This window comes from Scardinius erythrophthalmus (genome assembly GCF_964197995.2).
Source record: "Scardinius erythrophthalmus genome assembly, chromosome: 18".
In the NCBI taxonomy this organism is placed as follows: domain Eukaryota; kingdom Metazoa; phylum Chordata; class Actinopteri; order Cypriniformes; family Leuciscidae; genus Scardinius; species Scardinius erythrophthalmus.
Window position 1 is genome coordinate 2,483,167 of NC_138238.1, and position 17,642 is coordinate 2,500,808.

Here is a 17,642-nt window from a genome sequence, read left to right on the forward strand (position 1 = left end):
GACGTAAACTATCACATATGTAGACGTGCTAAAGACGTAAACCAGCACATATGTAGACATGCTAAAGACGTAAACCAGCACATATGTAGACGTGCTAAAGACGTAAACTATCACATATGTAGACGTGCTAAAGACGTAAACCAGCACATATGTAGACATGCTAAAGACGTAAACCAGCACATATGTAGACATGCTAAAGACGTGAACTAGCACATATGTAGACGTGCTAAAGACGTAAACTAGCACATATGTAGACGTGCTAAAGACATAAACCAGCACATATGCCGATACTCTGGTAAAACACACTCACAGCACAGAGAACTGGATCCCAGCTGTGCCTCTTGGCTTGAGCTTTGAGTGTCTGGCCTGTAACCAGCGTGTTCATCAAGCCTCAGGCTGAGTAAGCAGTCTATGCTTGTCCAGAAACGACTGGACGTGAAAAACTGCCTCTTAAAGCACAAGGTAAGAATCAAATCAAATCACAAAATGCAGCTACAAATCCCAGTTGCTGGAGTCCAAGGAACTGTGTGTCGAAATCAATGAAAATTGCCAAATATGAATGATGATGGTGCATAAAGTTGTTCTGATAATAGATTGCAACACACTTCTTGAACTATGAGTTATTGACCCAGCTAGCAATGAATACTGATTCATTTTGCAAGATTTCTTCATGCTCCTGTTGTTAATTAGCGATGGGAAGTTCAGATCATTTACTGGCTCGATCTCTGAAACTTTTTCGGCTAAAAAACAAAAACAAACATTTATTCTAGTGTTTCTTTCATTTGGTTTGTTGTGAACACATACGCAATCTCTGATCATATTCCTAATTAGGACAGCGTTATATAATGCAGCCTGAGATCAGTTATGAGAAACATAAACGATTAGTTACATAAAGACTTATAGGTCAATTACTCAGTATTTAAAAAAAAAAAGAAAAAAATGCATTTGCTTAAAACTAAAACTTAATTTCAGCACTTTAAAAGCAGTGATTCTCATCCATGGGGTAATTATAAAACGTAAAATAATTTAAAATATGACAAAACAAGCATTAAAATTCATGCATTCATTTTTTCACTCAATTTATTTTTTTCTGTAAAGTTTAGGATGGTTTAGAAAATCTGGATACATGAGTTTGTTTAATTTTAAAAGCGAGATTTCTACACCTGAAATTGATAAAATGAATGAAATAAATAATAATAATAATAAAAATAAAGGAATTTGTTGTAGTTAAGCCAAGATCTAACATTTTTATCAGGTAGAAAATCATGAGTAAAAAAACAATGACTAGAAACAGTTTGTAAAGTCTAAAAGTGTTTTGCAAAAAAAAAAAAATATCCAGCTCTGAAAACTTCTGCAATCATGAAACATAACGTACAGAAACTTCGAACTTCAGATATTGAGAAGGACAACAGGAGTGAAGAAGGTCAAGAACCACTGGCCTAGAAGTAAGGTTTAAAAACATCTCGTTCTGTTCCCGAATCCCGGTTCATTAGCTCTCAGAAAACACTTCACGTGTCCGTCTTTTCCCTCTGGACGACTGTGTGAACTCTCTTCTGAAGCAACAGATCCTTAATGCTCAGAAACACACTGACTTACACTTTACACCCAGCATAACCACTGCATTTAACACTCCGCAGGAAGAGAAACACGCTCTTCTTGCTCAAGCGTCTCACTCACAGAGACGTGTGTGCTGGCGTCAGGCTAAGAAGTGAAGAAACATCCTCTTTTCCTGCTAAAACAGCAACAGATCTCCTGACACATCAGTAAAACACAGCAGACCGCTGGTCTAACAGCACCGCACTTCAGCCGTATGACCGCGATACTGTGACTTTACGAGTCCTTTTCTCACGCAAAAGAAGCTGAAAGACAGAAGTGAACAAGCAATTCAGTGACGAGTGAACAGATGATCACGTGCATGTCGGCATCACGCTTTACTTTGTATATTCTAAATAAGAAAGTAAATACTAAACAAAATATCAGAAGATGACCAGATAAAGCAGAAAGCTGCATTATTGCTGGTGTTATTTTATCAATCAAATTCATTTTGTTCTGCATGAAGCTGAAGTTGCTGATAATGAACAATTCTTTCTTCAATGCCACCAGGAAAAATTATATACTATTTCTTATACTCACAACTGGAGAGAAACTTGGAAATGCGCCATAAAAGTAATTCGTATAATTTGTGTTCGCGTGGTTTCAGAAGACTTGTATATAGTGCACGAGCCATTTGGGCTGCTTTTTGGTATTTTTTTTTAACATAATTTTTTTTTTGCAATAGTGCTTAAAATATCTTGCAACCAATCAGATCTCTGAGCTGAGTGAGTGCGTGGAGGCGGGGCTCATTTGCATATTCATAGAATCGCGTATACTAAATGAGGCATGGGTGTCGAGTTATATCTTCATGCCTTAAATAGCTTGAATGCATGTAATTTTGGTGATCAAAAATGAGTTTTAGGGATAAAAGTAGCCTTCAAAGTTCTCCACTCTAATGTAAATGCCTCCTAAAAACACGAATGATCGACATAGAAAAACCAGTTTAATTATAAAACATAAAACATCCTTGCATAACCATCCAAGGAAAATTAGTCCATTTTTTAAAATATGTATTTTTCCACATCTGTTTCTTCAAAAGCATCACAGTGGCCACGCCCAACAAAGGCAATCCAACAGGTAGCCACACCCACATGCCGCCACGCCCCTATGCTAACCACGCCCCATTCACTAACCACGCCCCTCAGCAGCAGAGAGAAATAATACCGTGTTATCAGAAAACAAGAGTGAAGTAATATGAGTCTGTTAGTAAAGTAACTCAGGTATAATTATGTCTCTCAGCTCGTCACACTGAGGACTTTAATCAATACCTGACACAGAGAAGCTTGTTGATAAGGAAAAGGACCCGGTACCTGCCAAACAGGTGAAAATCCCACCCTTTGGACCTGTCAGGATAATAACACTGACTGTGACACAAAACCTAGTGAGCTGTCCACCTAGAACCTGTCTGCGGTACACGAGGAACATACCATCAATCTTAAACATCAGCAAACGACACAAATATGCAGTGCGACACTTAAAATATGCAAATGTCTTGACTAGCATTTCTTTTCCCCACCCATAGACCTGTCCCAGCATTAATAAACAGAGAATAAAATCAAGTATAAACCTGAAAATGGGTTCATACGCCATTACAATACATCATGACAGTATTAGGAGGATATTTCAGATGCATGTGTGTGTGTTAGCATGCTAGCGCTTAGCCTGCGCGCTTCACTTACGTTAACCATCAGATTATTCACTGCGAATTGCGATTAATCTCCTAAACGTCGCTCTATCGGGACATCTGTGGTAAATCATAGCGCCGTGACCCAGCTGGAGGTGCAGTCTATCTGACATCAGTGGACGTGTGTGTGTCGTGAGGGTGTGTGTGTAAATACTGCAGATGAGGTCACTTCCGCTGGCACACACAGCGACATCTTCTGGCCAACATGTGGAATTACACCATCCTGCAGTTTTCTAATGTGCTCCTCATAACCCTTTTAGTCATCTGATGAACCCCTTTGACTTTAATTAATTTGATTTAATTACCTGTATTTATTTATTTTAAGCACCCCGTAGTTTTCCTGATATGTTTGGTACATGCTTAAACTCACTGTTATGATGCCAAGGTGTTATTCAGTTGCTAGGGTGTTCTGGGTGGACACTGAAGCATTGCTAAAATGGTTGCTAGGTAGAGAGTCTGTTTTAATTTTAGATTAGCAGCTGCACCTGCTCCTGTCACTTCAGATTAACTATCAGATCATACTGGACAGCAGCAGATATGACATGCACATCTTCCCAGAGAGACACAGAAAGTGTAGTCGTGCTCATATCACACACACACACACACACACACACACACACACACACACACACACACACACACACACACACACACACACACACACACACACACACACACACACACACACACACACACACACACACACACACACACACACACAGATCCACAATGACTGAGTCTGTCTAATGGATGATGTCTGTGAAACGCCCTCCATTAGGGAACTGGAGAAAGTCCTGTTTGGAGGCAAGAGGAGTGGAAATCATGCGGATGAAGTCTGGCCCAACCTTTTCCTGGGTGATATGTGAGTCGCAGGGTTGTTATAGTTATCTGAAAATAAAACTAACAACACTTTCATTACTTTAAATGAAATAAAGAAAGCCAAACCAACATTACTCGTTTTCATTTAGTCTAAACTGCCCCTGGTTTCACAGACGAGGCTTAAACTAGTCTCAGACTAAAATGCATGTTTGAGCAGTTTTTACTGAAAGCATATCTAAAAAATATGTCAGTGTCATTGTTTTGTCTCAAGATCCACACCAGTAATGTTTTTTCTTTCTAAGGCACGTTTATAAAAGCTTCTTGATTGTCTTTATTGAACTAAGGCCTAATCCTGGCTTAATCTAAGCCTTGTCTGTGAAACCAGGCCATTATGTGCTAAAATAACTAAAACAGAAATAAAATGTATTACTACGTAAACATTAAAAAACACTAATAAAAATGACAAAAACACACAAGAAAATTACTAAAACTTTAACTAAAATTAAAATGAAAGAAAAAAACAATTATATATATATATATATATATATATATATATATATATATATATATATATATATATATATATATATATATATATATATATATATATATATATTTGTACCTCAGTTAGAATTTTTGGTCATAATAGACAAGTTTTGCACAGTCAAATACACATATAATGCCAAAAATATAGTGAAGAAAAAAATGGACAGCATTTTTGTGCATAATAACCAAACTGTAAAAAATCCAACTAGCACAATTTTCTTCTTACAAATGTAAAAAAAACAAAAACAAAAAAAAAACATATTATATATATATTTTACAATGAACAATGTTGTGCCAGTTGCATTATGGCAACTATCATTAATTTTTTTTTATAATTGCTATAATTTATGTTACTGTTATTTAGCTGCCGTATGGTTCAGAGTTCATATTTGTTCTGAATTAACATTTGTTGATCATCACTATGTTTGAGATGTTTGTTGTGTTGACTTGAGGTATACGTGCATCTCACTGCAACTTTAGTATGCAATTCATTTGCCTGTCATGGATCAAATGTTTGCCTCTTGTTTTAAGAAAATAATGTTCATATCAACAGAATGAAAGAAGAGGATGCTCTCTGCATTAGTAAACAATCTTTAGTTGGCTTGACAAGAATTTTTAAGCTCAAAAGACCATACCTGTTACTCATTAGATGAACACAAGTATTTAAGTTGACTGAGCACATTTGTTGAGTTAACTTCAGTTGAATGGGATAGATTGCCTTAAAGTCCCCCTGTGGTGAAAATCCAGCTTTTACTGTTCTTTATATGTGCTTTAAGACAAACCGTTGTTTATATGTGCTTTAAGACAAACCGTTGTTTATATGTGCTTTAGGACAAAGTCGACTTATGTAAATTCATAAGTCGACAGCATTGCTGAGTATTTCCTCCTTAAAACTGCAGTGAACCAAAGACAGTCTCAAAAACACGTTTTAAAATCGTGTTTCTGACGTCACAAACTACTTTGTAACCAATCAGATCAACGTGTGATCGTCAACCAGTGGATCTCTGAGCTGAGTGAGTGAGTGGAGGCGGGGCTCATTTGCATATTCATAGAACCGCCCAGGTTGTCAAGTTACATAAGACATTTTCTTTAAAGAAAAAAAAACATTTAAATGTCATTTTGGTGGCATAATAAGTTTTATTTAAGTTTTAAGGGATACAATGATTGACTAGGAGGGCTGTAAGTTTTTTACAGTGCATAGTTAGAAGAGGAGGGCTCATTTTCAGAAGTATTAAGTATGAATTACCTTTAATTTAGATAGAATTTACAGTGTGCCTGCCTGACAACATTTTTGCCATAATAGTGCAATAACAATAGTGCCATAATAGTTTATGCCGTAATATAGTGCCCAAAAATACTGCTGATTTTGCCGTAAAATGTAGAAGGTGAATCTCAAACAATTATTTCTCCTTTTCTGCAATAGTCAGTTCAACTACTTGTTCTCTAGATGAGTTAGATTTTATGGGCATCTTGAATTTATTTGCGCAGAGATCTGCGATCCGTCTGACATGTGAACAGCTTGTGTGTGTTTATGATTTCCAGGTCTGTGGCCAACGACCGGTTCAGTCTGTGGAAGTTGGGCATCACTCGAGTCCTGAACGCCGCCCATGGGAAGATGCACTGCCAGGGCAGCCACCAGTTCTACGGGTCAAAGGTCGAGTATTACGGAGTCGCAGCAGACGATTCGCCATCGTTCAACCTGTCGGTGTATTTTCACCCCTGCGCTGATTATATCAAGGAGGTTCTCGGTTCTCCAGGAGGTAAAACCTGCTGAGCCTCAGCTTGTGTTTACTTAAAGGCACACTAAATAACTTTTTTTTACCTTAAAGGGGTGGTATAATGCCCTTTTCACAAGATGAAAAATGTTTGTGAAGTTTTAGCTCAAAATACCCCACATATATTTTTATATTGCATGTTAAAATTGTCAGGATGAGCAAAAACGCACCGTTTTGTGCCTGTCCCTTTAAATGCAAATGAGCTGCTGCTCCCAGCTCGTGTCCTTTTACCTCACACACACACACATACACTGAAAATTTCTAAAACTTTTAGCCTTTTATGTTCAAACCGGATTCAGACAATGTTGAAGAGACTCAAGAAGAACTGACAACATGTAGAAGCAACAGGACATTTCTGAATGGTTAGTTGATGAATTTATGTAGCTTGTGTGTAGATATCTTCTAGTCATTGATTAGCATATTCTGTCATGATAATCTATAAATCATGTTCAGGAGGCGGGGTTTATGTAAATTTTAGGGTTGGTGATGTCACTAACCCGGGAGGAATGTTGTGTAGTCTCTACCAGCCGTTTGTTGTAGTCCTTAAACAGCGATTTATTTAAAAGCAAATCTCTCCCTTTGCTTTGAACTTTGAGCGTTGTAACTTTGCAGATGTTGTTTATGCTCAAACAGCAACATTACACACTAACTAAAGTTAGAGAAGTCAAATCATAATCAACCACCCCTTTAAAATAATGTTTCCAAAATCGTATCAGTGGTTCATCAACTCGTAACAGGGTGAACGGCACTTCTGCATTTGCTTTGCGACCCTCTATCGCTAATGGACAATTCCGCTTCCAACCTGTAGGGGGACCGAAGAGGAAAAGTGCTTTAGTGTTGCTTTAAAGTGGGAACACATTTGTAGTGTCGACCAACAAAGGTTGAGGTACCATAGTAGTTGTTTTATGCGTGAGTGAACGTTATGGCAACGTACAACACAAACGACCTCACGCAGGAAACACTTAACGTAACGCGTAAATGCCCATAGCTAAGGTAAATCAAGCAAGCTAGTGTGCATAGGCCACAAAGTGTTGGCGAAATAACACATTAGGGGACCAGAGGGAATATTATGTAATTTTTTTTCCAGAAAACTAAATAAACAAAATAAATTCAAGCTTTTTCAATGACCTGTATCTGTTATGTTCAGATTCACAAACTTTCAAGGATTTTAAGGACCCGTGGGAACCCTGGATCAATGCAATCATGGGCCCTATTTTAACAATCTGAAACGCAAGTAACTTTGTGGGCGGGTCTCGGGCGCTGTTGCTATTATACCGGCGGGATAAAGGACTCTTGTGCCCGACGCAAATCTAAAATGTGTTGGTCTGAAGAGCTTCATTACTCATAGGTGTGGTTTGGGCGTAACGTGAAATTAACCAATTAGAGCGACATCTCACATTCCCTTTAAGAGCAGGCGTGCTTGTTCCATGGCGGATTGCTATTATAGCGGCGGATTTGCCAGGAGCGGTTCACAGCCGAGGAGAGCAACACTCTCGTCAGGGCTGTAAAACACAGAGAAGTGACATTGGGGTTGGAGAAACACACCCAGATTAGCTTCGCTTAAACAGGCGTATGATAATTTGGGTAAATGTGTAAGCTAGATTTATGCCTATTTTTTTCAGATCTTCATAGACACAACAATGATTTCCCTCATGTGGTAATATTTTTCCTTGTTATAATGTAGCCTATGGTTTGCAAAAATGAAAACTGCTGCTTATGTGTGTAGATGAGAGAATCAAAGTGTATGCACGTTGTGCACACGCTACATTGATTATGGCCAAGCATGCGCCCTCAAAATAGCTTATGAATAACATGTGCAACGCGCAGCTGACTTTAGACGAGGTTTCTCCTGGTCAGTGGCGGAATTGTTTTCTGAAACTGCAAAATAGCACCAGGGAACGTTTGCGCCGAAACACGCCTCCTCTTTTCGCTGAACCGCCCCTGGGAGCGCAAGTTCATTTCCTAGTTTACCGACGTGCGTCTGTGGAGGGAAAAGTCCGCTGTGCACGGGTGAGAAATAGGAATGAAACATGCGTCGCTGTACGAAGTCAATTGCGCTGGGTGCAAGATAGGGCCCCATATCTTTTTGCTGTGCTGATTTTTATAAAGTACACAGTTCTCTGGTCTTCTTCTTCTGCAGAGCGTGTTTTGGTTCACTGTGCGGTGGGAGTGAGTCGCTCGGCCTCTCTGGTTCTAGCTTATCTCATGATACACCAGAGGCTTTCCCTACTGGACGCCATTAAAACAGTCAAACAGCGCCGCTGGATCTTCCCGAACCGAGGCTTTCTCAAGCAGCTGCGGGCCCTTGATGCGAGTCTGCGCTGTGTGAAGTGACGCCGGTGTGGTGAACAAATGAGTCCTACCGAAGAGATGAGTCCGAGCTTAGGACCCAAGCAATCCGATTGGTTCAAAGCTCGTTTTATGGGTAATCGCTTTAGTGCCTGGTTACAAATCATGCAAAATCACTTTATTATAGAAGACGTTTGTACTACGTTATAACGAGTCATTAATGTATTTAAACTTGTATGTTTCATATACTAGTTTTTAACCGAAGCTATAGATTGTGAAATTAAACATTTCTCATTGTTAGTGTGTTTTTTTTATTATAAATAAACAACATATTTGAGCTTCAAAGAACTACATTCTCGACTGAGAAACTCTTAAAACTCCATTTCGTGACACAATAACAGTAGTATTTTTAAATTTCGCGGTCTTTCTCCTCTGCTATTGACGCAACTTGAGATTTTAAATATTAATACGACTTTAAATGTACGCGAGGGAAATATTAGCAACTCTCAGCACTGATAAAAATGACTCTGTGAAGGAAATACTGCAGAAAAAAGTGTTTAAACCAGGCAAGAATAAAAAAAAAAAGTATATTCTACATTAGTAAGATTGTAGAAATGAATGCGTAATATCAACATTAAACTACTCAACTTTCTGATAATGGTGTTCCCATCATGCATTGGGGCATGAATAATTAATAAGATTGTTTTTTTTCCTCCACTGTTTTCCAGCTGTGTGTATGTACACTGTTTTATCATTGCTTTGGTTGTTAGGTTTAGTAACTTGCTGTTTTGTGACATCTGGAGTTTATTTTCTACTTAAAATGACATTCACACTCAGAAATGATCTGACGGATGTTAGCATTATTGTGTAGCAAGTATTCACATCTCTGTGTTCGGGTGGGTACCACATTTATTTCTATTGTGTAGATATGTTGTCTAGATATGTTATTTACTTGGATGTCTAATGTAAGTAAAGCATACACTGTAAAAACATGGCTTTATTCAGAGTTATGTTGTCAAATGTGCTTGAAACAGAGTATTGCTAAGTAGAAATTACTCAAACTTCTTTTGTTAATTTTACTTAACTTCATTAAGTAGATTTTAACCTAAAAAATCTGCACGTAAAAACGTGCAAAAGAAAAGTGAGTTTTTAGAAGTAAAATCTAATGAATTACTTTAGAATTTACAGTGAAATTAGATATTCAATTTAGTTGTAATTTAGATGATTAAGTGGATTTATTTATTTAAAAATACATGTACTAGTGTACAATATTTTAGTAAGCATAATTTACTATGAAAAACAATAAAAGTTTTAAATTATTTAATTAATAATTATTTTTTTGTTTAGTTTTGCATTTTGGGTTTAGGGTTAGGCTTATGGTTAGGGTTGGGGTGTATTTGTTAATTTGCCCACAGCTGTCAGTTTTATTTATTTAATTCCATTTTTTTTTTTTTACCTGGCAAATCAGAATTGCATAATTGATAATAATGCAATAAAAATTCTGTCATCATTCACTCACCCTCATGTCGATCCAAACCCGTGTGTTGGTATTTTATCTGTGGGAAACAACAGAAGTAGATCTATAAATATGCATGCCGCTCATTTGCATAGTTCACAGTGTCTGTTAATCTCCAAAAAGATATTACAGTATATGATTTCCAAAATGCACCGGTTTTTAAATCTGAATGCAAATGTGAAAAAAGATTTCTGACCTTCAGTAAAAGATTATCATTGAACAAAGACACTTTATGGTTCTTTAAATGCAGTTTTGAAAGCATTTCTGGAGCTTGGCAGATGTGGTGGCTAAGAAAACATAACAAATAAGCATCAGATAATCAGGTAATCCTGAACACCTTTGCCTTGTTAGTCAATTAGCGGAGTGTGTGTACATGTGTGTGTACACCATGTCTCTGTGAGTAAGACTATCTGCACACTTAGGCACTAAATTGGGCACCAGCTGTTGTGGCGGATCAGTCAGAGAGCCTCGAGTCCGCAGCGCCGGGTCTTGATAAACACACTCTCTTCATCTATCTGGCGGGTGATTCAGGGAAGAAATGATGGCCTGTAAATATAGCAGGAAAGAGTATCTGTCAGTCAAGGACCTGGAGAAAGTTTTGAACTCCTGTAAGTTAAACTTGCACCAAATCGACGAGGTCTGGCCAAACCTGTACATCGGGAATGTGTGAGTACAAGCAGCTTGACACCTCAATCTCTCGAGCCTCTAGAAATCATGTTAATTCTGTTTTAAATGTGACATTGAGATTTATATTTTTATACAGTAGTGGTCTAAAGACCCCACAAAGTTCGATTAAACTATCAAAATATGAGGGACTTTTTGCTTTAAATATGAGGGAAGAACAAAACACTAAACTTGGTTAAGGTAGGCTATTTATCTGACAAAATTATTTGGCAAAAAAGGCCAAATTTTTTTTTTTTTTTAATGCATAGAAAAAAAAGAAGAAGCTGAAAGCACACATTGACTACAACATTATCAGTTGTTAATATTTTGTCCTTTTTTTTTTGTTATGTGTTCATAATGTATGTAAATGTATGACAGCCTGGCTAAAAATTGTTGCACAATTTGCATTTGATCACAAATAAAACAAATCGACTCTTACAATATGCTTACAAAATCTTTAACGCATTTTTAATTATATTTGAATAAAGAGTGAAGATGTCAATTTTCCATCACTTTTGGCCACTATACTGTATATCATTCTTCATACTTCCATGATATATACAATATCAATCTTAAACTGAACTGTTTAGGTCAACTTCTAACTACATTCCCAAAACATTTTACTTCCATAAACCGATGCATTTCTGAGTGAAACATGATATTCAACAAAGGTAAAATAAGGCGGGGCTTAAATTTGTCCATCGGCAGTTCATTGGATGGTGAAAAATGGCTGTTTTATACTAGAATAGATGTGAAATATGGTTGAACTCTTCCTTACATTCTTGAAAAATAAAGATTCTTTATTAAAGCTGCAGTCCGTAACTTTTTTGGGTTAAACATTATCCAAAATACATTTCTGAGCAAGTGCATCACCAGCCGGTGTTGAAAACTCTCTGCTTGCCGTAGCTCGACTCAAACCGGTAAGCTTGTAATAATGTTTTTAATTCCAGTGGAACTGGTGGATTTCTGTGGGAAATTCGAGCATGTCTTTGCATCGTTAAGAAGTCCACATGAAGAAGAGTCTCGGCTAGTCGGCGATGAGTGTGAGGATGCTGGAGATTTATAGCCTTTTCTCACAGCACTGGATATAATTACACTGAGCAATTTGATGGCGGATCCAGAAAGGTTCAAATGACAATCACCAGCTGGAGATTCACCCGCTGTAAAATGCGAAAGACTTCGGACTTCGGAGCGGCTACAGAACAAAAGAGTGAAAACAAGGAAAATATTAATGGAAGGCCATTAAATGTCACGCAATGCTGATGATGTTAACATTAACAATCTGAGAACACAGTATAATTTGCACGGTTTGTCGTGGTATGATAAGCGATCGTTAGATTTAATCAGCGTGATTTACTGCAATGCTTTTATCTCTTTAGTTGGTCAGCACAAAAGTTGTTCACATTTTCACATTTTCCGGTGAAAATTCCTATGTTGGTCAAACTTCCAAAAGTATAATGTGTGATTGTGAATGCCAGGATCCACACCGGCGGCGACTGACAGCCGCACGTTCTCCTCTAAACATCGGATTCATCCGCGCTGTGCCGTACCGAGACACAACCCACGTAAAGCTGATCATTCCGCGAATAACTGCAATTGCAGATTCCGAACAGAGATGGAGACAAAGAGGAGAAACTACGAACTGCAGCTTTAATATCAATGGCTACATGAAGAACATTTAATATCAATGGAACCTTTAAATTCTTCAAAAGGTTTTTAGTGGAAAAAGGTTCTGCAAATGTTCTTCACACTACAGTGCGTAAAAAATAATGGTTCTTTTAAGAACTGGTTCTTTGTGGAACCAAAAAATAAAAGAAAGTAAACCAGGTTGATCTTGATGTTGATATGTGACCATACAGACTGCAGTTTTAAGCTTCTGTCCCTTCCGATGATGTATGTATTATTTTGTCCCACCAGAGGAATAGCGCAGAACCGAAGCGCCCTGCAGAACCTCGGCATCACTCATATCCTGAACGCCGCTCACTCCAAGAGAGGAAGCATCGGGGACCAGAAGTATTACGGCACCAGTTTTGTTTACTGTGGCATCCCCGCTGACGACTCCACGCACTTTGATTTGGACGTTTACTTCAAACCGGCAGCAGATTTCATTCACAAAGCTCTCAACTCTCCTGATGGTAAGAAATCACTGAAGAATTCACGGTAACACTTTATTTTGCAGTGTCCTTGTTACATCTGTTACATGTACTTACCATAGTAATAACAGTAAATTATGCATAATTACATGCAACTAACCCTCAACCAAACCTTAACTCTATAGTAAGTACATTTAGTTGCTTAATATTACTACTTACATGTATAATTACACTGTAACAATAACAACTTTTTTAAGGTGTCATTGTTACAGTGTAGTTGTATATTTATGTACTGAGTAATATTAAGCAACTACATGTACTAAATATAGGGTTTTGGTATGATTATAGGGTTTGGTTGAGGGTTACAGTAGTTGCATGTAATTATGCATAATTTACTGTTATTACTTTGATAAGTATATGTAACATATGTAACGAGGAAACTGTAAAATAAAGTGTTACCGAATTCACTCTTAGGAGTAAAACAGCTCGACAGTGTGTTTAAAATCAACATCAAACATAATTACTTTCTAAACATGTTCCTGGACTTACTGTGTGTTATTAATCAGTGCATGTTATTCCGTCTTTATAATCTTGCTCCGCCTATATGTTAAACCTTTTGTTTTCAGGTGACGTCATGTAGGTTATACGTGTTAACTGTTAACCAATAGTCAAATAGCAATTTAGAAAGGCATTTCGGCTGCTTTGATGTAGTCTGTCTAAAACTTTGCTAAATACGGCAAAATTATCAAATAATGATTTTTTACAAAAATGAATGGATATGAGCACATGCTCGGGAGGTCGAACATCACCGTCACGTTCAGGTCAAAAATACTGATACGAAACACATCACCAAATTGCAAGTCCTGTCCTTCATTTCGGCATTGTTGTAAGTCCTGTTCCATTTGCAATACATTACTGAAGTATGTATTGCAAAGTATGCATAAAAACTGTTTTTTCTACTCAAATATGCACATACGCTAACATTCAAAATACAAAAAGATATTAATACTTTTATTCAGCAAAGATGCATTCAATTGATCAAAAGTCAAGTCAAGTATATTTGTATAGCGCTTTTCACAATACAGATTGTATCAAAGCAGCTTCACAGTATTAAATTAAAATACAACAAGGTTTGTTTCTAGTGAAATTTATTGATTGATAAAATTAAATTAAATATTCCCAAAATATCCCCAACTGAGCAAGCCAAAGGCAACAGTGGCAAGGAACCGAAAAAACTCCATCAGGTGACCTAATGGTGTCCTAAAACTCCATCAAGTGACCTAATGGTGTCCTAAAACTCCATCAAGTGACCTAATGGTGTCCTAAAACTCCATCAAGTGACCTAATGGAGAAAAAAAAACCTTGGGAGAACCCAGGCTCAGTCGGGGGCCAGTTCTCCTCCGGCGTTTATGAACTAGAGGCCGTGACTCTGTTTCAGTGACTGAAAAGTGACTGATACTACAAAATATTCTGTTGCAAATAAATGCTGTTCTTTTGAACTTTCTATTCATCAAAGAATCTTGAAAAATAAAATGTATCACGGTTTTCACAGAAAACTATGAAGCTGTTTTAAACATTGATAAGAAATGAGCATCAAATCAGATATTATACTGATTTCTGAAGGGTCATGTGACACTGAAGACTGGAGTAATGATGCTGAAATTCAGCTTTGATCACAGGAATACATTACACTTTACTATATATTCACATAGAAAACAGACGTTTCAACTTGTAATTATATTTCACAATTTTACTGTTTTTACTGTATTTTTGATCAAATAAATGCAGCCTTGATGATTCTTTCAAAAGCATTAAACCTCTTATCTAAGGCTCGAGGGTTTAACCTGACTGAAGGTCGTGGTGTTGGAGAATATTAATAGCAGTGAGCTCAGGACTGTCAAATGAATCATTGCAATGAATTGTGGGTGTTATTTTTACCAGCAAAGAACAGGCAAGAATGAGAGGCTGCTGTCATGTCTTCTATTAAAGGGTTAGTTCACCCAAAAATTTAAATTCTGTCAGTAATTACTCTCCCTCATGTTGTTCCAACCCCATAAGACTTTCGTTCATCTTCAGAACACAAATGAAGATATTTCTGATTAAATCTGGGAGCTGTCTCACTCCTCCATAGGCTTCTCTGTTATTGAAACTTGTCGGTCCATAAAAGTTAGTAAAGACAATGTTTACAATAGTCCAAGTGACTACAGTGGCTCAACCTTAAGTTTATCAAGCGACGAGAATACTTCTTGTGCGCAAAAAAACAAAAATAACGACTTTATTCAACTCTTCATTTTCTTCTGTGTTTCTCTGAGTGAGTTCACGTAGTGTAACAGCGCAGCGCTTCTGGGTTGTATGTCTCACACCGTGTCCTAACTACACGCGACGCGATAAGATTCCAGCGACAGGCACACTGTCCACACTAGATGCGACGCGACTGTGAGAAGACGCCACAACGTCAGTCAAAAATCACAGCCAATCAGAACAGCGTGTGGGCGGAGTCTTGCGGCGACGGCCATCTTGACGGTACTCGCAAGAAAATGGATAAGTAGCTACATAATCAAATTCACAAATATTACACCATTTAAAAAGTACATAGGCTGAGTTACTAAAACAATCTTTGTCAGATAATACACTTGTTTGTTCACAGTTTGAACGTTCTTGTTTCCATTTGTTTAATTTCAAGATCTGAGGTGAATTATCCATTGTTGCTTTTACAGCTTCAAAGCTGGAGCACTAAATGATATTCAGAGTCACATTACACGCTTTTAACATTAAATAAAGCACATAAACAGCGCCTGAGATTATCATCGCCACACTTTGTGTTTGTTGCTCCAGCGCGACGTCGCAGAAAAATAGAAACCGTCTCTAAAATAGAATCATCGTGTGTCGCCGTCGCGGCCGGTTAGGACAAACACTCTGATTAACATGGAGAAGAAGCTTTTGTCACGTTGCGTCGCGTGTAGTTAGGACACGGTGTGAGAACGGAGGCTCACTATTGGCCAGCATTACACACGTCACACACATGACCAGCGTCGGCCAATAGTGAGCCTCCGTTCTGACGTACAACCCAGAAGCGCTGCGCTGTTACACTACGTGAACTCACTCAGAGAAACACAGAAGAAAATGAAGAGTTGAATAAAGTCGTTATTTTTGTTTGTTTTTGCGCACAAAAAGTATTCTCGTCACTTGATAAACTTAAGGTTGAGCCACTGTAGTCACTCGGACTATTTTAAACATTGTCTTTACTAACTTTCTGGGCCGGCAAGTTTCAATAACAGAGAAGCCTATGGAGGAGTGAGACAGCTCTCAGATTTAATCAGATATATCTTAATTTGTGTTCTGAAGACGAACGAAAGTCTTAAAGGAGAGTAATTACTGACAGAATTTTCATTTTTGGGTGAACTAACCTTTAAATTCATAAAGTCTGTATGTGATCAGATCTTATCTCTTCCTTGCAGGAAAAGTTCTGGTGCACTGCATCATGGGAATGAGCCGCTCCTCGTCGCTAGTGCTGGCGTACCTGATGCTTTATCACGACATGCCTCTGCACACGGCCTTACGGCGCATCGTCCAGAAACGAGCCATTTATCCCAACAGAAACTTCCTAGCTCTGCTCCTGGATCTGGACCTGCAGAGGAAGAGGAAACACCGGAGATGTGTCCTGCTGTGAGCAAACCACGACAGGACCGGTCACATGACGGACGGCCATAACACCACCACGTCCTAACCCGGCCAGAGACGTGACAAGTGGTTTGTCTCTCTGCACTGAACAATGCTATCGACCTAATTAATATGCAATAACGACGAGCTGGAATTTGGACCAATGAGATTTAACTGTGGATTAACTACATAATGCAAGAATCTAGTTAAAATGGACTATTGCAGCAGTCAAAAATTATATATTGGGTAACAATCTATTTTACAGTGTCCTTGTTACATATGTTACATGTACTTACCATAGTGATAACAGTAAATTATGCATAATTACATGCAACTAACCCTCAACCAAACCCTAATCCTTGCCTAACCCTAGAGTAAGTACATGTAGTTGCTTAATATTACTCAGTACTTAAATATATAATTACACTGTAACAATGACACCTTAAAGTAAAGTGTAACCTCTATATTTATCTTATAAAGGCTTGAACATGCACTTCATCTGCAAACATGCACTTTTAGAGAGTATAAGTGCAATACAGAGAGATAGTCGGTGGAAAGTGAAATGTTTGCGGGATTCATTTGAAGGGCCGTTTAGTAAATATACACACACTTTAAAACTCACACAAAGTCAACACATTACCTCTATGTACAGCGAACTCTGGACCATCACACACACACACACACACACACACACACACACACACACACACACACACACACACACACACACACACACACACACACACACACACACACACACACACACACACACACACACAGAACAGGACCAAAACACCACAGGATCATGCAAAAGTTTAGGGGTCAGCAATTACAAAGTCAGCAGTTTTAATGTTTTAAAGTCTCTTCTGCTCAACAAGGCTGTATTTATTTGGTCAAAAATAAAAACAGTAAAACAGTAAATATTATTTCAATTTAAAATAACTGTTTACTTTTTTAATATTTTTTAAAAATGTAATGTATTCCTGTGATCAAAGCTGAATGTT

General features: G+C 37.9%; 3 protein-coding genes across 3 annotated transcripts in view; 2 read left to right on the forward strand and 1 right to left on the reverse strand.

Moving 5' to 3' along the window:
• LOC308706822 (sterile alpha motif domain containing 8) overlaps nucleotides 1-3,421 on the reverse strand; it is a 33,347-nt gene extending 29,926 nt beyond the window's left edge. The window contains exon 1 of the mRNA XM_081392687.1: nucleotides 3,273-3,421. The gene's annotated coding sequence lies outside the window, so the exon portion shown is untranslated. The remainder of the gene's footprint in view (nucleotides 1-3,272) is intronic.
• A 421-nt stretch (nucleotides 3,422-3,842) lies between these two features.
• Nucleotides 3,843-10,214, forward strand: LOC308707244 (dual specificity protein phosphatase 13A-like). Its single transcript, XM_081393540.1, has 3 exons — nucleotides 3,843-4,139; nucleotides 6,185-6,402; nucleotides 8,558-10,214. The coding sequence occupies exons 1-3, from the start codon at nucleotides 4,024-4,026 to the stop codon at nucleotides 8,749-8,751; spliced, it is 528 nt and encodes a 175-aa protein (XP_081249666.1). The 5' UTR covers nucleotides 3,843-4,023; the 3' UTR covers nucleotides 8,752-10,214.
• Nucleotides 10,215-10,227: 13 nt separating this feature from the next.
• LOC308707243 (dual specificity protein phosphatase 13A-like) lies at nucleotides 10,228-17,431 on the forward strand. Its single transcript, XM_081393539.1, has 3 exons — nucleotides 10,228-10,888; nucleotides 12,803-13,020; nucleotides 16,437-17,431. Exons 1-3 carry the CDS (start codon nucleotides 10,761-10,763, stop codon nucleotides 16,646-16,648), a joined length of 558 nt encoding a protein of 185 aa, XP_081249665.1. The 5' UTR covers nucleotides 10,228-10,760; the 3' UTR covers nucleotides 16,649-17,431.
• Nucleotides 17,432-17,642: the final 211 nt, after the last annotated feature.